Source organism: Trachemys scripta, chromosome 2, assembly GCF_013100865.1.
Source record: "Trachemys scripta elegans isolate TJP31775 chromosome 2, CAS_Tse_1.0, whole genome shotgun sequence".
In the NCBI taxonomy this organism is placed as follows: domain Eukaryota; kingdom Metazoa; phylum Chordata; order Testudines; family Emydidae; genus Trachemys; species Trachemys scripta.
The window spans coordinates 18,104,870-18,131,114 of NC_048299.1; the positions used below are offsets into that span (position 1 = coordinate 18,104,870).

Genomic DNA, 26,245 nt, shown 5'->3' on the forward strand with positions numbered 1-26,245 from the left:
GCCGCGTGTGGACCAAGGTAAGTTCGAACTAAGGTACTTCGACTTCAGCTACGTTATTCACGTAGCTGAAGTTGCGTACCTTAGTTCGAATTGGGGCGGGTAGTGTAGACCAAGCCTAGGAGCCAGACTTGCTGCTGGCCGCTTCTGGGGCACAGTGCGGTGTAGGAACAGGTAGGGACTAGCCTGCCTTAGCCGGGCAGCACCGCTGATGGGACTTTTAACGGCTGGTTGCCGGTGCTGACCAGCGCCACCACGACCCAGTGCCTTACATTCGACCCTCGGTTTGAAAACCACTGCGCTAGAGTTAGTCCTGCCTCAGCGCAGGGGGTGGGAGCTGATCTCGCGAGGTCCCTTGCAGCCCTACATTGCCATTATTCTCTGACCGGATTTCTACACATGATCCCTGAGCGGCCACCAGGGGCCTATGGGTCGCCTGGGCAGGTGGGTGCAGCATCTTGCCAGACCAGCTTGCAGCTCTCTCTGTCAGGCAGCGCGGGTGTGCTCGTCCTAGGCCCTGCACCCACTAGGGCCTGGGTTTGCCAACGCTCTGAGCAGCGCTGCGCCACTCCAGCGCAGCCAGTGCGCACGCCCCAAGGCGGGACGACTTCGGCCCATCGCGCTCCCTGGAGCAGCTCTCCTCCAGCCCAGCGCCAGCAGTCCTATGCGCATGCGCACCGAAGCCTGCAGCTCTGTCTCCAGCATCCCCGGCTGTAGCTACATGCCTGTCCAGTAGACTGCGGAATACGTCACCAAGATTGGCTCGGTCACTTTTGGCGCATGCGCATTGCGTCTCAGCCAGTCTTTGTATTTCCTGCAGAGGCAAGTGCGGCGCATGCGCCCATCGTAACAGCCTCGGTGCGGTCTTCCTCAGCCAGCCAACCAGCGGCCTTTCTTTGCCTTCCGCTCTTGGGGGGAAGGGTTAGCCCTCCACGATCCCATGATGCGCTGCGGCAGCGAACCCCAGCCGTCAGTGGCGGCCGCCATGTTGTGTTAGTTTGTTGTTCTCTTGCGGCTGGTGGTGCGGAGCAGGCGGCGGGAGGGCGGAGTACCCTCGCCCCCTGCAGCCGGGCGCCGAGCGGGGCCTGCGTCCGAGGCCTTCCCCCCACTCCGAGCCCTCATTGCAACTGCGGGAGGCACCGCCAGGAGCGGCCGCCGCCCGCGCAGGAAGAGGCGCCATGGCTGCTGCCTTGGGAGGAGCAGGTACCTGAGACCTGCGGTGCGACTGCCTGGGGAGGGGGCGTGGGCAGCAGTGGCGCTGGAGTTATGGCGCGGGCCTAGGAGGGCTGTGGGAGAGCTGACGAGAGCTCTGGCTATGGGGCCTAGCAGGGGGCGGGGGGCTTACGGCGCTGAAGGGGGCCTGCAGGTGGCGTCGATGGGAGCGAATCTACCCCTTCCCTGAGGGTTGTCTCCTGTCTGGCTTCCTGTGCTAGGGATCATAGTTTCCCCAAGCAGAAGTGCTGCGGAGCGAAATTGACTCGGTTCTGGTCAGTTTCGCGTTTGCTCGACAGGTTTCGAATAACTGACCAAGCCCGTCAGTTGCTCTTCTGATGCCTGGGGAAATTGTGGGCAGCAGCCAAGGGGCTGGTGTGGGAAGCCTGAAGGTCTCACCGATTCACGTTTAGAAAGATCCTTTTCCATTCGTAAGGGCTGTACGCTTTTACAACATGAAAATTTCTATAGTTTGTGTTTTTGGCGCTCTCTTGCCAGAAAAGGCTTCTTTCTCACCACTGGCACAGCAGATTTCCCAAGCTCTGGACTGGATGGGACCTAATAGGTCCATTTTCATGTCGTATTTTTATTCAAAGCCTTTTATTCCCGTGCCATTTATAATCAAGAGTATGTGACCACTTCCCCAGTATTAATAACTTATCCTAAAAACCACCTTGTGAGGTAGTTATCCCTATTATACAAACGGAGAACGGAAGCACAGGCAAATTAATTAACTTGCTCATAGTAACATAGAAAATGTGTGACAAAGCCAAGATTTCAATGCCAGAACTCTTAACCACTTGGCCATTCTTCCTTGAGTTGTATGAGTCTATAAAATTAAAATAGCATATTGCTTTGTCTTGTCCTGTTCTAAATATTTCAAGCAATATTTTACATATCTACAAAATGCAATCTTTAAGAGTTAAAGATTGCAAAGATATGCTGAGTCACATCTAATCAGTTCTTCAGAAAAGTATAATGTAAAAAACGTATTCAACTTCTCCCTGCCCTGTAGCTCTTGGGAATCAGTTTCATTAGGAAATGTACTTGTATTTAAATACTTTTTAACAGTTTTTTTACAGTTGGGTTAGCTGTTAGGATGCTGCCTCTTTGGTAGAAACAATGGCAAGTTATGATTATCATTTGCACTAATTATGAGCAAACCCAGTTCGGAGCAAGATTTACTCACAAATAACTGTCATAGTGCTCAACATGGCTTATCCTTGTCTCACATAAGTCAGGTAACATCATGTTGACCATAGCGCAATTGTTAAAAAGAATGTAAACATAATTAAAGTTCCTAGTGAAGCTAAGCCCTTAAAAGAAAATGATTGTCAATATTTAATTGTTAAAAGTTGAAAAAGTGGGGAGGATTTTGGGGTAGGATCAGAATGCGAGCAACACGGGTACAAGTATATATGATTGTAAATACCTTTGAGGGCATCAAGTTTTAATGGTGTCAAATATTGTTTTGTATGTTTTTTTCAAAACCTACTTGAGGTGACTAGATGAAAGAAACTAGTGCATTTATTATGTGAAAGTGAACTCTGAAAACTTGAGTTCTGTTACTGAGGTTTTTAAAATTCACATTGTAAAAACACTTGATAGTTTGTGGGAAGGAAAAATATGTCATTTTTAGATGTATTTTAAAAACTATTACAAGCTGCATGGGCATCCTTTTGTGTGAAAACGTGTGCATGACCGGCAAGATCAGGGAGCTGGAGTTGATCGAAATGTTTCAAGTTACAATTACATTATTATTTGTCCTACTGTAGTGCCTAGGAGCCTAGTCATGGACCAGGACCCCATTGTGCTAAGTGTGGGTCAAAAAAATGTTTGTTCAGTGTCAGCATTGTGTTCAGCAATGAACAGAGGTTGGGAAGATGTGGCCCTTGTCCCAGTGAGCTTACAATATAGGCTATGTATTACTTTAAAAAAAAAAAAGTGTTGCACGTTGAAATAGGTCTCCTGATGTAATATTCTAGTGTAGACAAAGTGCACATAAAGACTATCTCAATGTAGCTAGTAGAGGTGAACCCCTGGTTGGGCAACAAAGAGTCCTGTGACACCTTAAAGACTAACAGATGTATTGGAGCATAAGCTTTCGTGGGTGAATGTCCACTTCCTCAGACGCATGTAATGGAAATTTCCAGAGGCAGGTATAAATATGCAGGCAATAATCCATCTGGAGATAACGAGGTTAGTTAAATCAGGGCCGGTGAGGCCCTCTTCTAGTAGTTGAGTTGTGAACACCAAGGAAGGAGAAACTGCTTTTGTAGTTGGCTAGCCATTCACAGTCTTTGTTTAATCCTGATCTGATGGTGTCAAATTTGCAAATGAACTGAAGCTCAGCAGTTTCTCTTTGAAGTCTGGTCCTGAAGTTTTTTTGCTGTAAGATGGCTACTTTTACATCTGCTATTGTGTGGCCAGGGAGATCGAAGTGTTCTCCTACAGGTTTTTGTATATTGGTTAGGGTGGTGGTTAAATATATTATTCAATATTCCAGGGTCTGAAACTGTGCTAGATGCTTTAATGTGCAAATAGAAAGATGTAGTCCCTTTCTGAAGAGTTTGCAATGTAATTTTAAACCTAAGTCACAGTAGTAAACAGTAGGCCAGGGATGTGGTGAGGAAAAACAAGGAACACAACAATGAGGTCATATTCTTACTCAATTTAGGTATGTGCACATCTTGGTCAGTTTTAAAAAAAATATGCATTGATGTTGTAGATTCAATTCTTGTTCCCATCGCAGAATTGAGTTTAAGGAATGAGGAGAGGAGAGTAATGTCTGGGTGGTCTAGAATAGGGTGGCCACTTCCTGTGTAGGGGGTGATACAGTAACGAGACATGGAGATGGTTGTGGGAGTAATGAGCAGGTTGGTGTTATTAGCTAGGTAGACAATAAAGGACAATGTTGGTTGCTATGGCTTTGAAAGTAAAGATAAAAGTTGAAACTTGATGTAGTAACGAAGCGGGGAGCCAGAGAAGGGGTGCAAAGAGGGAGTATGAAATGGTCAGAGCTGGTGAGGCAGATAACTTTAGCCAGGTGCATTTTATGAGGACTGGAAGGGAGGTGATGTCTCAAGGAAGCTCTGGAGGAAGAGGTTATAGTAGACAGTTTGGGTTTGGATGAGAGTCGGAGCTCTTTGGATAGAGAGCGGTTGGACCTACGAGAGAGAGAACATAATTTCTGCCACTAGCACTCTAGCATCCTTCCTTTCATCTTTGTCTGTTGTTGGCCATTACACAATTCAGAGGTGTAGTACAAATTCTCCTGAACGCTTCACAGGTCCAGTTGAAATTGTTTGTCTCACTTCACTGTAACTTAATTTCACTTGACAACAAAAGGCAGAACCTAGAGAGAGATTCCATTTTTGTGCAGTCAGATGGGCCGAGTCCTGGATATTTTTGTGTACCTAAGATGCATGCTACTTTGTCATGCTGTCTGACAGTTTACCAGTACTATGTGTGTTTTCCATTTTGGCTATATTGAAACTTACTTTTGACAAGGGCCTACAAAAGTTAGGGTTTTGAAAATGACACTGATCTGAGGTCAGGACTAGTTGTATCCAGTATGGACCAGTGCCAATAAGGCATTACTACTTTTAGGGACTAGTGGCAGATAGTTTTCATTTTCATGGCTAAAACCAACTCTTTTCATACCTTTGGAAAGCTGTCCTTAAAAGTCAGACCATTCTGATTACAGTATTCATAAAATGCCAATGACTTCAGTGGGTGTATCTCAATGAGTAAGTGCTCACACATGCATAAGGATTGCACAATTTGGCCCTCAATGAGTGTACTTCAGATCTTTTTGCCTCTTCAGTACATACAGACCATAATATTATATAATTGTAATTTGACAAAATAAAGTTATGTCAAATTATGTAAAGTCCTGCAGGTGATATTTATTGAAATTATTTTCCATTTTTTGTTTTGTTTTTTAAAGTCTTAGATATCTGTTATCAATCGACTTAATGATTTGCTACAGATGATGTTGTTTATGGCAAACAATTAGCAAAGAATATTAATTAATAATGGTACATTGTCAGGGATTATGCACTGCTCTCTTGCTGATCATTGATCCTAGGACTAGTGTTTGGAAAAACAACTAATTCACAAAAAAATTTCTAAGCCCTGCCAGGTAAAAGAGAATGGAACTTAAAGAAAAATATATTCATGTAATTCTGATTAGCTGTTTCTTCTCCCATCTCAACTTTAACAGTTTTAACAGCCCTTGTCTCTCAAACACACTAGACACTAAAGTTCTACACCATTTGAAAAAGATTTTGAAAAAGTAGCAGCACTGGTTAGACTATAGCAGTTGTCAAAATAGCTGATGCAAGGTTGCATTTAATTAGCCTGGAAAGATGGTACAGTAATTGAGTTACTCAGCTTTCCCTCCATGTTAACAAAAACTTCCTCTCAGAAACTGTGCCAGCTTGGTTAGTTTGTTAAAATACCTCTTGAGGAAGCAGTTAACTAAACATAGAAGCAATTAAGAAAATACTTCTTGCCTACTGAACATTGGATTATATTGTAGGATATAATTTTTCTCCTGACTTCTACACATGTTTTTTGGACAAGGGGGAAATTTACAAAGTTTTTTGATTTAATAAAATAATGGGATGTTATATGGTATCAAATTCTTGTACTTTGACCAGCAGTAATGAGAAGCAATGAAATGAAACATACAGAGTGGATTGATTTAAATGAAAACGATTTACGCTAGATCATGGTTATAAATTTAGTTTAGCATTTGTACTTTTTAGTTATTTTCCTAAAGAAAACTTGGTTCTAATTGATTGGTAAGTATTAAAACATGATGTTTGCAATTTAATTTAGCCTCTGCATTAAATTTGGTGTTTCTTTTTGCTAACCAGCAAGATCTGCTATAGCTACAAACATTTATTTAAGCAGTTTTATAGCTTAACTTACATTTTATTCAGATGCTTAATTTTTACATTTTTATTATGTTAGAAAATGATTCTTATTTACTAGCTGATTTTTTTTTTACTTATGATTTGTCAAGGTCTATTTGGATGGAAATTTAAAATTTAATAAACAATTTTAAGATGCTGCTTGTATTTTTAATTAGTTAAATAAAACTATCTGAAATGTCCTGGATATATAAGAAAAAAAGATTTTTTTAAAATTTATTAAAACATGTTGCGTTTAAAACTAACTGATATATTCAACAAAGTATTATCAGTATTATCTTTAGTAAGTGAATTGAACTGCTTGTTTCGAGGTCACCATTTTCTTCAAGATTTTAGAACTAGTAAAACTCATCCTTTCACACTTGATTTTTATTCGTAGGTCGGAAAAGGAAAACAAGGTTTCCTGCTTTTTCACCTCCCAGTTGATTTCTTAACTCTAGTTGAACTGAACTAGTTGATTCAACTGAAATGAAAACATTGTGTCTGCATCTGCAGAAGAGCTACTGCTGTCAAAAACTGGTTTAGCCCTTCAACCAGTATTGGTTCTAGGTGCTTAGTGACTTCCACCAGTTCAGTGGTTTGACTTTCTTTAAACTTGGCAGCAAACATGTATGCTTACTATTTTTAAAATTAATTTAAATGATTTTAATAGATTGTAGTAAATTTAGACCTTAATGTAGGTTGTCATGATTTCAAATTTAATTTTAATTAGGTTTATTTAAAACAATGTATTTCATTTACATTTAAAAAGTCCAGTTGAAATAAAAAATGATTTTTATCCCACACTGAAAACATACAATTTTCATACCGTTGGAGGCTTGCAGACTATTTCTGTCTGGTGATTGTGTGTGTGAGTGAGGGAGAATGGTGTGGTCAAATGTTTTGCTTGGATGAGAGGTTTTAGCCATCTCATCCAAGTGAAACGCTTGAACACTGCATCTTAATAACAAGTATATAGGACAAGCTTTTTCTTAGCCTGCATTGGTATTGCTATAGGAAGTGTTATAAGAACACTGCTATGCAATCTTCCAGCTGATTCATCTATCCCCTAATGGGGTCTTTAAAGAGCAATTTTTTTATTTTAGCCTTGTACACAAGGCTTTATGTATTTTAGTGAAGGTTTTTTAAAAAGGAGCTAGTAGATATAGAAAGAAAAATGAGATCTCCTTGCTCTGTGGAAGCTTGTTCTCAGAAAATCCTTATGATTTGCTGCCCTTTTCAGCAGGATAATACTTGTAAACTTTACCTGCTACATAACACTCAGAATCAGAAAATAATCAGTCTACCAAATTATGGAAATGTGACTGTCAAATGCATGCAACAGTGCTCCCATGTACTAGGAAAATGTAATGCAAGGAAAAATATTGCCAGCAAAGTGAGCCTGCTATGTTAAGAAACTTTAATGCATGTTAAGGGATTGATTTTGGCCAATTCCAGAGGGAGGCCAAACTTGTCTAACAAAATGGCTGACTTTCAGCCAGTGTGTGTGCAGTTTTTTGCACTGACTTCTTTCTTTGATAGCAGGGTTTCTTTTGTTATATTATTGTAGCGATATAGAGCCGAACAACGGACCACTTTTTTCCACTGATGTCCTTTAAGTTTACCCTTCAATTGGGAAATCCTGGTATGTTTTAGCACACAAATTTTCTTGTTTTCTTCCCTTGCCACCTGTGAAAGTTAATGTAGAGTGCTGGTGTCCTTAGTGAGTATCTGTCAGCCTTGCATCAAGTGCCTGATATTATCCAGGGTGGCGAGGTGGGAAGAAGGAGAGAGTCATCTTGTTGACTCACTACCTACTGTAGGAGAGCCTCAGACATGCATGTGGGCTGGTAGCACTTTTGCAGCAAGTCTTGTGGTTTCCTGTCAGGTTGGGGTTTAGTTTTTGTGTGAATTCTTCCTGCTGCTGTCTGAGTGTTGTGGAAAATATTTGGCTGTCAGTCTTACACTACCTTGAATCGTCCCTTACAATATGTACTAATTATTTATGCTAAACAATCTGTTTCATCTTGCATTTTGCTGTGACGCTGGGACTACTTTTCTCAGACATGAAGAAGAGTTGTGTGGCTCGACAGCTTGTCTCTCCCCAACAGAAGTTGGTCCAGTAAAAGATATTACCTCACCCCACCCTGTCAGTTTTACAGTTGGTCTTTTGTGCTACTGCTGATGCTGGGGAGCTTTCCTTCCCCCTTACATGTTATATTTTATGGGCATGTAACCATGCTTGACATTAACATGAACTGCTTCATAAGAATTTCTCTGGGAGCATCATCCATATCCATATGTAAAGTTTTATTCATTTACTTTTGGTTGTATTGTGAATTCCTGATATAAAGGCCTAAAAAGAAGGGGGGGGGAACCCTAAAATTTTTGTAGCTTCAGAAATGAAAAATTTACACTTGATTGTGAGTTGATATTCTCCAAATAACACTAGTCATACAATGAATCAAAAACCACTTTGATGCTTAATATCTTGCAAACCATGTGTTAGACAGAAATGCTGTTCACTAGGGGTTCCTAAATTTATTTCTGTCATGACCCTGTTCTTGACTACACAAATACTTGTAACCCTCTTATGGGCTCGTCTAACAATACATTTCAAAGTGTTGAGTCAAATTTTGATAGTACTATGGTAATTTGTAACTCACTTTTGGTCTGTAGATTTATTTGTATTATGCTAGGCAAAGTACAGAAATGAAAGTATGGTCCCTTTTCCCCAAAGAACTTACAGTCTAAATACATGAAACAACGAGAGACTACAACAGACAGACATGGGAGGCACAAGATAAAAGTGTGAAAATCATGATTCTTGTAATAAGCAGTGTCTAGCCATTGTTGAGTCTTTGGTAAGAATCATGGCAGAGGAAACTTTAATGAGAGATTTGAAAGAGGATAATGTAGCTTTGTGGATCTTTACAAGGAGTTCCTCTCATGGATAAGGGATGGCATGGGAGAAAGTGCAAAGATATTTAGAGGACACTGATGAGTGATAGAGGGACTAATGGATAATAAAGGCTGGTAGTGTTGGTAGAGTGGAGGGCAAGGTCTACAGTAGAAAACTCTTGCTGGAATAGTAATGTTGATTAGGACTGATTTTTTTTTTTTTTTTTTTTTTGACACACGTCTATGCTGGGAAAAGCCCTGGTGTAGATTGTTATACCACAAAAGGACTTTTAAACTGGTATAATTTATTTTGTTCAGTATAAACTATACTGGCAAAAGCCCTTTTTTTTTTTTTTTTTGCTTATTAAAGCTGCATCTATAGTAGGAGAGGATTTGTCAGTGTAGTTTCCCCTTTTCTATTGTAGACCAGGCTGAAGTAAAGGTTGATAGCAGCATAAATACCATTATAAGAAATAAGTACGATGAGGTGAAGCCCCAAAGAGCCATAGGGCTTATCTACACACACACAAGTTGGTTCTATTGCTTTAACTATACCGATATAGTTAAAGTAGGGTTGGTCTACACTAGGGGGGATCGATCTAAGATACGCAACTTCAGCTATGAGAATAGCGTAGCTGAAGTCGACATAGCTTAGCTCGACTTACCTCCCGTCCTCACAGCGCGGGATCGATGGTCGCGGCTCCCCCGTCGACTCCGCTTCCGCCTCTCGCCCTGGTGGAGTTCCGGAGTCGACAGGGAGCGTGTTCGGGGATCGATTTATTGCGTCTAGTTGAGACGCAATAAATCGATCCCCGGTAGATCGATTGCTACCCGCCGATCCGGTGGGTAGTGAAGACGTAGTCGTAGTATAACTCCCCCTTAGTGGGCACGATTATACCAGTATAACCTATTCTCCTTTTTGTACAGAATAAGCTGTACTGGTATAAAGTACCTTTTTACTAGTATAACGTGCCCATGCTAGGGGCTGTACCTGTAGAACTGTTGGTAAAAAATCACACCCAACTGACAGAGTTATATTGGTATAAAAACTATGTAGAGTAGGCCATGCCTGTGAGTGTATGGTGAGCAGGGGAAAATGGAGAGAGTGGTGACATAAGCAGAGCTATAATTTGGGAAAATGGTCTCTGCGGCAGCATTTGACTATATGGGAATCAAGATGGTATTTGGTAAGGCTGGAAAGGAGGAGGTTTTAGTGGTCAAGAAGCATGATGTGTGAAGTCCTGGACAAACATTTTATCTGTGTGGGCAGAGAAAAAGCTGGATCTTGGATGTTGTGGAGGGAAAAAATATTAAAATGTAGATACTGCTTGGATGTGGAGTGCTGCACTAATATGCTAAGTAGTTGAGTTCCCTTGGTTAGGACCTTACAAAATGGTGTATTGTTTCTTTCCCAAAAGAAATATAGAACAATGTCTTTTCCTTTTTATACCTCATCATGTATGACTTGACTTTCATTGGGTCACAAGCTACTGCAAACAATTTTAATGGCATGGGAATGTATAGTGACTACCATTTTAGTTTGAAAACTGTTGTATTAGTGATGACTGCCCTAGCTGAGTTTTCATTATTTTTTATGCTCACCTTGGGTTTTCCATGAGTGCCATCAATGAAACCTGCATTTAAATTAGACAAAAGGAAGATAACTAGGGTTGGCCATTGGGTGGGGAAATTGTCACAGAAGGATGCCCGGTTGAACTGGAGGACCTGAACACACACACAATCCTAAGTGGCAATTGAAAAGGTATAGGTTTTTAAAGGCTTATTTCAAACCAAACCATCAAAAAATCATTCTGAGATTGGCCCTAATTTGGTACCCCTTTGCTGTAAGAGACAAATAATTGTACTTATTCTAGTCAGGAAAGTGATTATGTAAAAATGGCACCTGTCTTATAGAAACCATTAAAACAAAAAACATGTTAATCCAAAGTTGTAGTGATATCCTTTTTTCATACTATAACCATATTCTACTTGGGGGTGAGGAATGGATTATTCTCTCCTCACAAGAGATGGTACCTCTGAGTTACAGGTCAGACATATTAGTTGGGCAATATGGGAAGATTGTCTGAACGCTGCATGCTGCACCTGTTTTGTGGATAAATTTAGGAGTTGAGTTTTTGAGGCTGCCAAATTGTCGCCACTTAAAAACAAATTCACTTAAAAGCAAAATATTTCCTGATAACCAGTCAGCACAACTTGGCTTTTTTAGGTAGTGTTTAAATACTTTTTACCATCTGAAATTTGGTTTCACTTTTCAATCAATGTGCTGACATACTTTCCTATGTTTGATTTCCCCGCATTGCAGTCTCACCTTCATTAGCAATAAGACCTCTACATCTTACTATTACTACTTCCTTACTAAGACCAAACTACATCTTAACTTTTTGAATTAAACAAATACTAGAGAAAAATTGTAAAACCAAAAAGGGGTAGGACAGTAATTCCTAAAGAGAACAAGTCATTGCTTCAGGATTAGAAAACTTCTGCGCTTCTTTTATATTCCAGTAAGAACTATCTAATGTAGTCTTCTACTTTACAGATGATGACTTTGATCAGTTTGATAAGCCTGGTGCAGAAAGGTCTTGGAGAAGAAGAACTGGAGACGATGACTGGGACAGGTAGTTAACATTTTTTCATGTTCAGACATTGAATTACATTGTTTTAGTTTCTTGGAGTGCCATTTTGTATTCTAATTCTTAAAACAGTGCAAATTCAGATACTAATGAAGCTGTTGGCAGCTATGTGTCTGTCAGCGGATGCTAAATGTTGCCAAACATATATACCTACCTTGACAAGCTTCCAGTCTGAAGACATGAACAGCTACAATACAGCCTAGATTAGATTTTTTAAATGTTGGAAATATGTAACTGTTTTTGCAGTCAGCTTTCTGACTACACTTACCTTCTCAATCACTGAATATTTAAAGCTATTTTAGCCAGTCTTCGGCGGCACATGCCATAAACAACTGATAACTTCTGTTAAAACTTGTGATCTTTGGCTACCTTTTTTAAAAAAAAAATTCATGTCTTTAATCTGAGTCATTCTTTTTTTTTTTTGGCGGGGGGGAAGGATGGGCGGATTTCTTTTAGATTTTCTATTGACAAATATAAATCTATTGAAAAGATTTGAAAGTGTAACCAAACTTAGGGCTTGTCTACACTGGCAAGTTTCTGTGCAGTAAAGCAGCTTTTTGCACTCAAACTGCAGACGTGTACACACTGTCAAGCCACTTTGTGCACAGAAACTCATCAGTTGCAGTGCTGCAAAAAAATCACCTCGAGGAGAATCTTAAGGCTATTTGCGCAGAGGCTCCAGTGCTCTATTGCCAGTGTAGACACTTGATTGCTTTCTGTGCTGTAATTGGCCTCCGGAGCTGTCCCATAATGCCTCAAGTGACCGCTCTGCTCATTGTTTTGAACTCGTCTGCCCTAGAGACATGCACCACTCCCCATTCAAAGCACCTTTCCTGACAGCCATCATGTGCTGTGCTGCTCTGCTCCGGGACACAAAGCAAACCATTAATGTGGAATGCTTGTGCTGTTGAACACAGAGGCATGTGTCTGTGTGAGAAAGAGGGAGATTGCTCTGCAGAGAGCCCATGGAGGGAGGCGGGAGCTGATGTCAGGGTTTCCCCCTGTTTCAGGACTGGTTGCTTCCTGCCGCTGTCTGAACTTACAAGACAGCATGCTGACACAGTCTCTGTCACCCAAAACACACTCTCTCTCTCCCCGCCCTCCATACACACACACACTCCCGGTCTTTCAGTCTCCTTCACCCCTCCCCGCTTCAGTTGAAAAGCAGCTGGCAATGTAATAGGATGCCCATGGAACAATGGGATTGGGAAACCTGCATCATATGATGCTGTGCCTGCCCCATGAGGCATTGCAAACCCTTCCCAAAGCACCCTGCAGCCAGTCGTACAGTGGGATAGCTACCACAATGCACTGCTGTCTTTGCCGTTGCAAGAGCTGCTAATGTGGATGTGCTCCAGCGTCACAAGGAGCACAGTGTGGACGCACGAGCGGTTTAATTCCAGTGCTTTAATAAAAGTGGCGCAGAAACTTGCCAGTGTAGGCATACCATTAGTTGGGAAACAAAGCTATGTTCTTTTGTATTGAGTCCTACGATCCAACTACACTTGTCAAGCTACTTGCCAAAAAGGTTTACACTTTCTCTTCTATGCTAGTAGCATGGTGATTTGTTCAGACATTTAGTATAGTGAAACGGATGTAGAGTCTAATCAAAGTCCCTAATTGATTTAATGCTTTTGTCTGATCTTTCACTCTGTTTACAGTACAATTTTTATCCACTCTAAGGACATGTCTAGGCTACAAACTTTTGCTGCCGCAAGTTACGTCGGCATAAAGCTGCTAAAGTTAGTATATCGCTTGTGTGCATGCATTCTTTGCTCCTTGCATCAGCGCTGTGCATAGTCACCAGAACTGCTTGTTTTGATGCACAGTTCGATGCACTATGGGTAGGCATCACAGTGTACAAAACTCTACTGTCCAGCGTAATGTCTTTTGGGACGTTTTGGCAATGTATGGTGGGGCAGAAACAAGTCACGTAGGGGTGATGGACTGTAGGGTCAGGTTCCCATCATACAACTTTCTCCAGAATCTTCTCTATCCCCAAATTTTTGTGCCTGTATTGAAAATTCCATGAACCTGCTGTGACATTCCCCAGGATTCACTCTGGACCAGGGACGGGCAAACTTTTTGGCCTGAGGGCCGCATCAGGTTTCAGAAATTGTATGGAGGACTGGTTAGAGGAGGCTTTGCCTCCCCAAACAGGCAGGTGTGGCCCGGTTCCTGATTTCCCCCCCCCCACCCCCCGCTTCTCGCCCCTGATGGTCCCCCAGGACTCCTGTCCCATCCAACCCTCCCCGTTCCCTGACAGCCCCCTCCAAACCCCCACACCATCCATTCCCCCTGCTCCCTGACTCGCCCCTAACTGCCCCCCACTGCCCCATCCAACACCCTCTCTCCTTACTGACTGTTCCCTCCCCCCCCCCCCCCCCCCCCCCCCCCGGGACCTCTGCCCCGTCCACCACCCCTTCTCCCTGACTGCCCCCGGAACCCCTGCCCACATTCACACCCCTGTTCCCCGCCCTCTGACCACCCCGACCCCTATCCACACCCCTGACCAACCCCTGAACTTCTCTGCCTCTATTCAACCCCCCCACCCCCGCTCCCTGCCCCCTTACTGCGCTGCCTGGAGCACCGGTGGCTGGCGGCGCAGCTGCACCATGACAGGCAGCCATGCTGCCTGGCTGGAGCCAGCCACGCAATGCGCAGCAGAGAGCACCGGGTCAGGACGGGCTCTGCAGCTGTGTTGCCCCAGGAGCTCGCTGTCCAGAGCATTGCGCCGGTGGCGCAGTGAGCTGAGGCTGCGGGAGAGGGGGAACAGCAGGGGAGGGGCCGGGGGCTAGCCTCCTGGGCCAGGAGGTCAGGGGCCGTGGAGAATGGTCCGGCCCGCGGGCCGTAGTTTGCCCACCTCTGGTCTGGACTGTTGAACAGCTGTGTTCCCCCAATTCTCCCACCTGGTGTACCTTTTACACTGCTTCACTGTGAGAGCAACAACTCCTGATCTGCCCCAACACAGCCTCCAGCATGTAAATCACTCCCAGCTATACTGTATGAGCGTTACAGCCAGCCACCCATGAATTATACTCCAGGCAACACCAGCAAACACCCAGTCCCAGACTTTCCCCCAGAAATGTGCATCTTGTACTGCCCAGCACCCTCCTGGACAGTACAAGCTTATATAAAGTCCATCATTTCATTAATAGATATGCACAAACCTTATCTCAAATGGAGTTTCCCAGACACTTCAATCCAAACACACACACGTTTAGATAAACTCATTTTATTGTTAACTACAAAAAAAAAGATTTTAAGTGATTACAAGTAATAAGGCATAAAAAGTCAGAATTGGTTACAATGAAATAAAAGGTAAAATGCAGCTAAGTAAACTAAAAGCCAAAGTTTCTCTCACCATAGGCTCTAGTAGTCTCTTCCTCCACAGTTCAGTGTTAATTTCCTTGTCTTTCAGGTGTGGTTGATGTCATGAGTAGAGATGAAGGGAGAGATAATTTGGGGCCTCTGCTCCCCTTTCTTATAGCTCTCTCTTTATTTGAACATTATCTCCAGCTGAGGTTCAGGAGACTGCCTTGCATCAACCTAGTTGTGCATGTGTCTACACTTAAATGTCTACCACTAGTGTAATCTCTCCATTACACTGACATGGTAACACCACCTCCCTAAGCAGCGCTGAGCCATGGTCAACGTATTGGGGTCGACGTAGCACGAGTGTAGGCACTGATTTGCCTATGTCAACCCTAACAGTCCTCCAGCAGCTGTCCCACAATGCCCAACACTGACCACTCTGGTCACAATTGTTAACTCCACTGCCCACGGGTTACGGTGACCAGAAGCCCCACACCCCATCCCTTTAAAACCCTCCAAATTTTGAAATGCCTTTTCCCGATTGTCCATCTTGGCAAGCACACCTACCAACTTTCCACTGTTGTATGAAACTGCCCAGCTGGCTCCACGTTCCAGACAGGAGTACACAGGAGATATTGGATCTCCTGGGTCTGTGGGAAGAAGAGGCTGTGAAACACAGCTATGGACTAGCAGTAGAAACATGGACATCTATGAGCAGATTGCACAGGAGGTGCAGGAGAAGGGGTCTGACGGAGATCAGCAGCAGTCCTGTATGGAAGTGAAGAAACTGCAGCAGGCACATGAGAAGCACAGGGAGGCCAACAGTTGATTCAATGCCATGTCATGACCTGCCACTTTTACAAAGAGTTGCATGCAATACTTGGGGGGAGACCCCACCACCACCCCACACGCCACCGTGGATACCTCTGAAGAGTCCAAGTCACAGGCTCCTGACATGAATAGGGGGAAAGTGGAGGAGGAAGAGGACCGGGACATGTGACTGGAAGGTCCAGCTGTGCCATAAGCCAGGACCTGTTTGAGACTCCACTGCAGTCCAGTCGAGCATAGGCAAGCCTGATGCAGAAGAAGGAACGTTGGTTAAATGTGTGAATTTTTTTCCCATCACAGTGATGGCACCCCCAACTTAGGACACAGCTATTGACTTTTCATTAATCTAGTTGTATGAGAAGAGGTAGTGATACAACAAAGAGCTAGAGCTTTTATCTGCTTTTTGTGTCCCTGTAGAGTTAGGCCGGGGTGGGGGGCATGAGGAACAGTTTATCTCTCAGGAGGATGTCCTTTGAATCGTTCTGAGAGATCTCGATGAAACTTCCATGGAGGTACACAGCAATCCTCTCCCAAAGGTTTCTAGGCGGTGCCTTATTTCTTCCTCTGCGGTAGGACACTTTCCCACGCGAATCAACAATGTCTTCAGAAGGCACCAATGCAGTAAAAAGACTAGCAGCATATGAGCCTGGGTGGCTTCAGGATGCCTGCAGCAGCTGTGCTCTCTGGTTTTGTTACCCTCACGAGTGAGATCAGCTAAAATCACCACCACCTATGGAAAATGCTGCCACTATTCAATGCCATTGCCCTATGCTCAATTTCATGCAACTGAGCAACTCCCTCCTTGTTTCTCATATCCCTGACAGGCCATACTCACCACAGCTGCCGAGCACAAGTACTCTGAAGCAGAACTGTCAATAAGCATGTCTTGTTTACAAATTTAGGGGAGCAGGGGAAGGTAGTTCCAAATCTTATCTTTTGCTTTCCATTTGTGACTATAATGGTGAAGTACCTCTGTGTGTTTTATCTGTGGCTGCTGCTGTTGGGGGATTCCCCCTCCACACCCAAAGAATTCCTGAGCCAGATAAGGAGGAAAAAGAAGAGGACTTGGGATGACATGTTCTGCGAGTCAGTGCTGCATCAAACAGTGAACAGAGGGCCTGGAAGATGAATACTGCAGATTGTATGGAGAGGGAAAGAGTGGACAGAAGAAAAGCTCGAGTCCCAGCAGGAAAAGGGGAGGGAGATGCACCAAGAAGTAGTGGGACTTCTCCAGGAGAAAACACGGATGCTGCAGACACTTGCAGACCTACAGTTTCAACAATCCCAGGCTCACCTTCCTGTGCAGTCCATGGAGAACTCCAATATAGCACTTCCCTGCACCTCCCTCCGCCAACATTCCACATGGCACCAGGGCCATCTCCCTATCCCTACCGTTCCACACTGGCGGACATTAAGGCCAATATACATACAGTGACCTGTGAGTGCCACGCTTGATGCATGTGTAGCTAAAATTGAAATGACTGTTCCTTTCTGTTCTTTAAGTTCTGTTCCATAAATTTATTAAGGTTTTAATGTATTTGCTTTTAACTTGAAAATAATTTTTTGTAGGTGTTTTCATTAGTAAATAAAATTGAATTGTTCGGAAAATAATTCATCATTATTAGTTCCCAGCATATGTTGCAGAATGCCTGAAAGTAGTGAAAGCACCCACACAGCCAATATTGTACACCGTGACAACTCATCGGATCAGTGGCAAACAGCCTAAATCATAAACAGCAAGCACCATAAAATTAATAGGCGCATTGTCAGTGTTGTATTGATAGATGTGCAGCAAGCTCCACATAATTTGTAACAGGCCCCCAAACTGCAGGGCCAGATAGAGCACAGTACACCACAACCCATTATTGTGGCTCTCTGTTGAAGTGCTCTTTCAAAGCCTCCCTGAGCCATAGAGCTCCACACTGAGCTCTTCTGATGGCCCTTGTGTCTGGCTGTTCAAACTCAACAGAGAGACAGACCACCTCTGCACTCCGTCCCGGCGGCAACTCTTCCCCTTTGCTTCACAGGTATTATGCAGGATATAGCAGGCAGCTATAACAATTGGGATAATTTTTTGTCTGAGATCCAATCTTGTGAGTAAACAGCGCCAGCACCCTTCAGCCTACCAAAAGCACATTCAACTGTCATTCTTCACCCGCTGAGACAGTAGCTGAATTTTTCTTTGGTGCTATTGAGGTGGCTGGTGTACAGCTTCTTGAGCCAGGTGAGTGAGGGGTAGACTGGGTCCCCCAAAAACACTACTGGCAGTTCAACATCGCCAAAGTAATTGGATGTTCAGGAAAGAAGGTCCCTGCTGGTAGTTTTCTGAGCTGTCCTGGGTTCTTAAAGATGCAAGCATTATGCACCTTCCCTGACCAGGCAACATTGAGCTTGGTAAAGTATTGAAGATGATCCACCAGCACTTGCATAACCATAGAAAAAATAGCCCTTTCTGTTGATGTACTCTGTGGCAAGGTGGTCTGGTACCAAAATAAGGATGTGTGCTGTCTACCACTCCACAGCAGTTCAGAAACCCCACTTCTGCAAATCCATCCATTATGTCCTGCGCATTGCTAAGATTCACAATTCTGCATAGAGGAGACAATTAACAGCCAATCCGTCGTTACAAGTTTCCACAGTGTGGTCACCACTCACTTCTCCACTGACAAAGCAGCTCTCATTTTTGTGTCCCTGTGCTGGAGGTCTGGGGAAGACTTGGCACACAAATCCAAGAATGTGACCTTGCGCATGCAAAAGTTCTGCAGTTTGTCACCCCACGTCTGCATTATGATGCAATTCCACTGGTCAGCGTTCGTTTCTCAGGCCCAGAAGCAGCACTCCACTGTTTGCAGCTGCTCCATGAACGGGAGGTGGTGTTACTATGTTAGTGTAATGGAGAGATTACATTGGTGATAGACATTTAAGTGTAGACACATGCACAACTAGGTTGACGCAAGGCAGCTTATGTTGACCTAACTTTGTAGCGTAGACCAGGCTAAGCAGTTTCCTTTGAGCTAATGTCCTAGAAGTGCAGCAGTTATCACCTACTAACTTTTACTTGCCTTCTAGAGTAATTGTCTTCCCTTCTGCTATTGCTCAGCAGAGGAAGGAGGGAGTTGTCACAGCCTTGTGAGAGAAAAGGCGAGTAGGAATCAAAGGTTTCCCATTTTTCTGCCTTTTGCTTTTAGTAGATAGTGAGACAATCTGATTTATTTTCACTACAGTTGACTTCCACTGAGAGTGACTAGGTGACCTTCTAGACATTGGCCAGTACTCCTTCCTATCCCCCTCCACAACTGTGCTGCTATTGTTGTGATGAAAATGAGGGCACTGTTTGCCATGAGCCTCTTGTTCTGGTAAAACTCCACTTATAATGAAGCTTTTTTTGGTTTGTTTTTTGTTTTTAAAGAGATGGGGAAACACTAATTTTTTTTTAGTAAGGAGTTAAGGCATATGAAGGTTCAGGTTTTGAGAAGAGCTAATCCATTTCTTTAAATGTAGATAGCCTCTTCATTGTGCTTCAATTTATTTTACTTCACTTTATATTTTAATTATATGAAGCAGTAACTTGCCAGCATAAATTGAACAGTACAGCTGTGATCTGCTTTGTTCATACAAATTAGACTTTTTTTATTGTAGTTACAGGTGCTTATTATTTTAAGATTAAGGATATGATTTAGCCATGGAGGTCACGGCAGTTACGGATTCCTCCCTGACTTCTTTGGCTTCAGCTGTCAGAGGCTGAAGCTCAGGCCGGGGTTGTGCATTCCTGTCCCCCATCCCTCCCCCAGTGGTGGTGGGCCTTGTGCTGTCAGTCCCCCCACCACCACTCCAGAGCCCGCACCCCCAGCCGGAGCTCTCACCCCACTCCTGCACCCCAAACCCCTGCCCAAGCCTGGTGAAAGTGAGTGAGGGTGGGGAGATGGAGTGAGTGGGGGGTGGGGCCTCAGAGAAGGGGCAGGAGCAAGGCCTCAGGGCGGAGGTATTCGGTTTTGTGCAATTAGAAAGTTGGTAACCCTAACCCCCCTACGTGTCACCTCTGGTAGTTTTGATCGTCTCCCATAGTCTACCCCCATGGCTTCCACCTTTTTGGGTCGCTACTTGGCCTAACCCCATCCCCCCACCGTGAAGCCCTTTTGAATTCTTAGATCACCTTACCCTTCCTTGGATATTGGAGCATGGTAACCAGGAGCTGGAGGACCTCTGTTACTTTGGAAGAGATATAGGGAGCAATCCAGAATGCAAAATAAGACACAGTTCTGGAAAATTGTTTCCCATTAGAATTTTAACAGTGCCTTTTTGAAACACTTGCCTACTTGATGGGGTTTGGATTTAAATTCTACTGGATCCATTTCCTTTACAGAGGTCTCTGCCTCTGTGCATAAAGGGGCCTAATGTCTGGTCACTTTACTGGGGGTGCACGAGACAGGTGTCTCCTGTACCTACTCTTGTTTGATATTGCTACTGAACCTTTAGCAATCAGTTTAATATACAGGTATTCATGGGATGAAGTTTGAGAACAGTAAGCATAAATGAATGTTGTATGCTGATAATCCCTTCCTATTTATTGCTGAACTGAAATCTCTCCTCATCTTTTGACATTTAAGAATATTTTTTTGAACATTGTCAGGCAGTAAAACTAACTCAGCAAAACGTATCTTATCCTTTTCTAAGGGCTACTTTTGGTACCAGCATTAGTCCTGGAATTTTCATTGGGCTTCAGCTGTGTTGAAATACCTATTCCATATTCCCAACCAACTCTCCGATCTAGCATGCGTAATTTGGATCTGCAGCTAGACTTACTGGCAAATAAATTGGAAAAATGGCAAGTGCTTAATCATTTCACTGTGGGCTTGATTAAATATTAAGATGAATGTTCTACTTTGGTCGTTGAACATCCTTCGTTACCTCCCTGTTTATATATCCCAAACTTACTTTACTGTAATTTATGGGCTGTTACCTTTTCCCACGAAGGAAATCAGTAAAAATCAGTTGTCTCTTCAAGCTCTGCTTGCCATACATCTAAGGGTAGATTCTTATTCCTTAACACTAAGCCATATTCTGAATCCTTTATGCAAACCTTCAGAATCAGGGCTTGGAGATCCTAATATTGACACTTACAGAATGGGAACTTCTGTTCCCTCCTATTGTTGTGTTTTGGGATCTACCTGTTACTCTCTCTCTCCCTTGTTCTTTATGCCACCGGAAAGATCTGGGCAGATCTAGCAAGGGCCCTAAAGTTTCTCACCTGCAAAAGTGGTTCTTTGGGGGCAACCCAGAACTTAGTTATGGGAGAGAGGTTACGGGCAAGTCTGCGCTACAAAATTAAGTCAACTTAAGTTACCGCAGCTTACAGCCACTGCAGTAATTAAATCGGTTTTTCATGTCTACACTATGCGCCTTCTGTCAGCAGTGCATGCTCTCACTAGGAGTGTGTCCATTGATTTAACCGTCAGCATGGGGCATTGCGGGTTGCTGACAGTCGGAGCCCCGCCGCCCGGGGTGTTGACAGCTGTCAGGCAGCAACAGGCAACATAAGCAACGCAATGTCTACACAGACATTGTGTCAACCTAACTACATTGACCCAAGCACTACTCCTCTCATGAAGGTTGCATAAAGTCAGTTTAGAGGGCGACTTACATCAGTGGGAGCTACATTTTAGTGTAGACTCTTAGAGATCATAGAATATCAGGGTTGGGAGGGACCTCAGGAGGTCATCTAGTCCAACCTCCTACTTAAAGCAGGACCAATCCCCAGGCAGATTTTTGCCCCAGATCCTTAAATGGCCCCCTCAAGGATTGAACTCCAACCCTGTGTTTAGCAGGCCAATGCTCAAACCACTGAGCTATCCCTCAAAAGCATTCAAAGACTCTCCCAGCTTTGAACAAATCTTTTCAAAGGGGAGGGGTCTGTTTCCCTGGGATTTCTCTTGCCCTCCAAATGTAAGTTCTCACTCTTCAGCTGTTCATACTGGGTCTAATCGACTACCAGGAATTTAGCTTCTTTGTGCCTCTTTAGTGGCTTAATCAAGTAGAATTACAGAGATGAAAGGCATGAAGATATCCACATGTAGGGAATTGGATTTGAGTACTATGATTTGGCTATCTTGGGAAGGATGGCTTATAAAAGACTCCAACATCTTGAAAACATCCACCCTTCCTTAAGATAGAAGTTCAGTGCCTATCCCTTGCATAATATAAACCTCTTTCCTGAGTCGTCATATTAATGTGCTATATATTTTATCAAACAAAAAGCATTGTGGATTCAGTAACAATTCTCCTCTGACCAATATTGAAATTACTGTATTGAATAATTATTCCAGAAAAAATATATTTTTCTTCATGTGTGAGATATGAGTACTCTTAATATTCGCTTATATTTTCCAGTGAACTTGAAGATGATTTGCTTGGAGAGGATTTGCTTACTGGTAAAAAGGTAAGAAATAAACATGTTTAATGTATGCCCAATAATTCATTACAATTTTAAATGTGAAGCTATATTTTACTCTCAACTCATGATGTCATGTTATATGACCATTTATAAATGATCAAGGATCTCCTATTTATATGGGTAAAATCAACTTAAATACCGAAATCTAAAAGACCCCCAAAACAATTCTTGCAGTCCACTGCGAAAGACAGCACAAACAATAGCAGACCTTTCAAACTTATACATCTATTAATATCACCTAGATCATCTAAACAGTAAAGGTGGTTGAAGAAATTCCAACACCAACTTTTAGTGGGGAAAAAAAAATTGAAACGTTTCGCAGAGATTGTTCAGTTTCGACTAAGTTCCTCTTGACCCCAGTGCTTTCAGTGTCTGTGACTCTGGGGCACCCTGCCTTGCAGATTGCCCCAGGGCTTCATTCCGTTTTGCAGAGAATTTCTAAATGTTTTGGTTTTGTTCCAACCAATCCTTTGTGAAACGGAGTTACTGTTCTCCACCCAGTTCTACTCACCAGTCTGGAGAGGTAGTTCTCAACACTAGTTTCTGCTTGGCTTATTCTGTTACCTAAGCAGTGCAAAAACAACACTTCCCTGATGCTACCCAACATTCTTCTCTTCCCTTCCTGAGGCCTGGCCTGCACTAAAGCTGTAAGTCGACCTAAGTTACGTCGACTTCAGGTATGTAAGTTACATAACTGAATTGGCCATAACTCCCACACCACTTTGTATCGACGGGAGACACTGTCCCGCCAACTTACCTTCTGCCTCTCAGAGAGATGGAATACAGACATTGACGGGAAAGCGCTCTGCCATTGCAGTAGTGCTGGTTTAGCCATAAGTATAGACAAGCCCTGAGACCCATTCCAACAGTCCTATCCTTCTTGATTCCTTCCAGTCTGAGATACCAGTGCAGCTTCTACAACCAGTGAACTGCAGCTCTTCTCTATCAGGGATGCATGGGGAAGGCAGGCAGCAGCCAAAGCTCATAGCCCCTTCCACTTCTTTCTGTGTATGGGGCAGCTACTAGGCAATGGCTTTGTCCTTCCCACAGTAGGAAAATCCCTAAGGTCAGTTATTGGGGGACAGATGGTACTGAAAGGTCAGATCCCAATAAGAAGGGCTGCGAGGAGTACGGGACGTCTAGGGGTCCTCCCTCCTGCATCACAGACTCCTGGAGAGAGAGAGAGAGAGAGAGAGAGAGACCCATTCCCAAAACAAAACTTCCTGTGGTGTGCCAAAAACAGTTTTACTTGCTTCAGCAGGCTTACTCTGTCTTCTGGAGAGAGTGGGGCTTCTCCTCAGAAAATAGGAAGAGAAAATAGAAGAAGAGGAGGCTACTCTGTTAAATACTAAGTAAACAAAATTAAAAAGAGAGATTGTTTTCTGAACATTTTTACTCACAGCTGGAGGATAGATTTTATGATATAACTTCATGTTAAACAGACCTCAAGTACCACTGGCAAATCTGGCTTTCTTTGGTGCATTTTTAGTGGTTTGTACCATAAATATAAATTTAATTCCATTATTTTACATTTTTTTAAGATGGTAGGAATAATACCTACATAGGAAATCCTTGCCATAATAAATTGGTGAAAAAACATCTCTCAGAATGGTCGGAGTTAGACAAATAAATTAATCCAAATATGAATAAATTCTAATCCATCATACAGGCAATACAGGATTTCTTTTCAAAGTTACCTACTTACTCCTGGGGGAATTCTGCGTGACTGTGCAATGCAGAATTTTGCAGAAATTAACGTGAATGCAGAATTTCCTTTCCCCCACAGAAATGGGCTGCAGTGCTGTTAATTGCCAATAGGGGCTGCTGGACCCGGCAGAGCCCAGCTCGCACATAGAAGACCCTGCCAGAGGGAGGGGGAGGGAGCTAGAGAGTTGCTGGCAGCTGCAGTTCCCAGCATGCCCTGAGGAAAGGAGAAGGCAGCGCGCACAAAATTCCGTGCAAGCCTGGGACCGAGCATCAAGCTTTTGCTCCCTCTGGATCCGTGGACTCGGGGTGTGTGTGGCTGGGCTGGGCTCTGGGAGGGGGAAGGTGGCAGAGAAACAGGAACTGGGTTGTCATAGGGGTTTCTTTAACTCCCTACTCCTAGGGGAATTTTTGTGTGTCTGTATTGTTACCAAATTACGAAAATTATTGAAACTGGCATGATTATGCAGTGTTATTTTGACAAATATTTGCAGAGTTTTAAAATGTGCGCAGAATTTTTAATTTTTTGGCACAGAATGCCCCCAGGAGTACCTATTGTGCTTTGTGCAGTCTTATTTTAAATTTTTTAAATGGCAGGACTCCCACCACTTTCTGTGAGATACTGTTCAACAGCCTAATAATAAATCTTTTGGGAAGTTATTTCACTGATATTAAGCCTAAATTGGTTTCTTCTTAATCTCATCCCATTACTTATAGCTAAACCCACCTTTTACTACTTTGGGAGGATGGGAATACTGTCACTTAGCCAAGCTATGTGTAGTTAGCTCTTTTAGTTAGTAACTCATGGTTACAGTCAAATAGAGCAGTTGATAGCACGGCTGACAAACTGGAAGCAATTCAGAGAAGGGCAGCAAAAATTACATATGCCTGAGTAATTTTTTTTTCTCTTCTTTGAACTCCTTCCTATTTACCCATATTTCTAACCTCTCTAGATCCTTTCCATTTATTTGTCTCTCCCAAGTTAGTATCCTCAAGAAATGGCAGTAACATGATGTTCCCTCCCATTCTGTGTCATGCTACTAGATTAATTAAGTTGTTTGTAAGAAGGCACTTAATATCAACCCTTCTGACCTACTCCACTAAACACCTCCCCCAACTCATTACATTGCTGGTTGATCATTACCTTTAGTTTGTCCATCAGCCAGTTTTCAGTCCCTGTGGCAATGTTGAAATCTAAGCCAATTGGAATGAATTTTGCAAGTTTTCATGAGAGACTATATCAAATGCTTCACTGAAATTTAGATATGTTGTCTTCTACATCATTCCTTTCATCAGCTAATTATAGAATTCTTTCAAAAAGCAATCAAATTTGAACAGACGTTTTTATTGTCAACATGTTGCTTATTGGCAATATTCTTTTATTGTAGTGTTTAGAGAACCTTTAACTTTGCTTTTATTTCAAAGAGATACTGTGTTTTAAAAAAAGTCATGAACATTTGTTCTTGTTTTATTATAATCTAGAATCAGTCAGACTTGTCAGATGAAGAACTGAATGATGATCTTCTACAGAGTGACAATGAAGATGAACAAAATTTCAGGTATGTGTTCTACGCCCCTCAGGGAGGTGGTGTTACTAAATGGGCATAGAGAGACACTCACGTTGCCAGGAACCACAGCTAGGTTGCCACAAGGCAGTTTACATTGACCTAACCCTGCAGTGTAGCCCAGGCTCCAGAGTGTCACAGCTAAATACAAGATGAAACAGATTGTTAGACATAGAGTTAGCACATGCTGCAAGAGACAATTCAAGGGGACGTGGACAGTTAATACCTTTGCATTCCTAGGACAAATAGGAGTCCATGATTTTTAGTGTCTAGAAAAAGTTAGGAATTTAAGCTCCCAGGCTCATTTTTTGATGGTGTTGTGCAGGTTTCCTGTAACCCACTAGCCCTCCTGTGTCCCATGACTGCAAAGGTGTTAACTGTCCATTTCACCTTGAATGGTCTCTTGCAACATGTGTTAAGTCCATATGCAATTTGTTCAACCTTGTATTTAGCTATTGACACTCTGAGTACCTTTCTTGGACTGGAAGAAGTGTCTACACTGCCACTTTCAGCGCTAAAACTTTAGTCATTCAGGGATGTGATGCCTCCTCCCCCCCCCCCCCCCCCCCCCCCCCCCCCCCGAGCGACAAAAGTTTGAGCACTAAAAAGTGCCGGTATAGATAGCACTTTATCGCCGGGAGCGCGGCTCCCAGTGATTCGGGGTGGTTCTTTTTTTATTGCCGGGAGAGCTTTCCCCCCAAC

The 26,245-nt window shown here is 43.2% G+C and overlaps 1 protein-coding gene across 6 annotated transcripts in view; it reads left to right on the forward strand.

Annotated features, from left to right (window-relative positions):
- The first annotated feature begins 944 nt into the window (after window positions 1-944).
- Window positions 945-26,245, forward strand: part of RBM33 (RNA binding motif protein 33) — a 152,089-nt gene continuing 126,788 nt past the window's right edge. For 3 of the 6 annotated variants that reach the window (XM_034759993.1, XM_034759995.1, XM_034759996.1), the window contains exons 1-5: window positions 945-1,200; window positions 11,587-11,665; window positions 13,342-13,422; window positions 22,211-22,259; window positions 25,461-25,537. In XM_034759993.1, the coding sequence (XP_034615884.1) occupies window positions 1,176-1,200; window positions 11,587-11,665; window positions 13,342-13,422; window positions 22,211-22,259; window positions 25,461-25,537 (311 nt within the window). In that variant the 5' untranslated portion in view covers window positions 945-1,175. The remainder of the gene's footprint in view (window positions 1,201-11,586; window positions 11,666-13,341; window positions 13,423-22,210; window positions 22,260-25,460; window positions 25,538-26,245) is intronic. The other 3 variants (XM_034759991.1, XM_034759992.1, XM_034759994.1) reach the window with 2 other exon arrangements.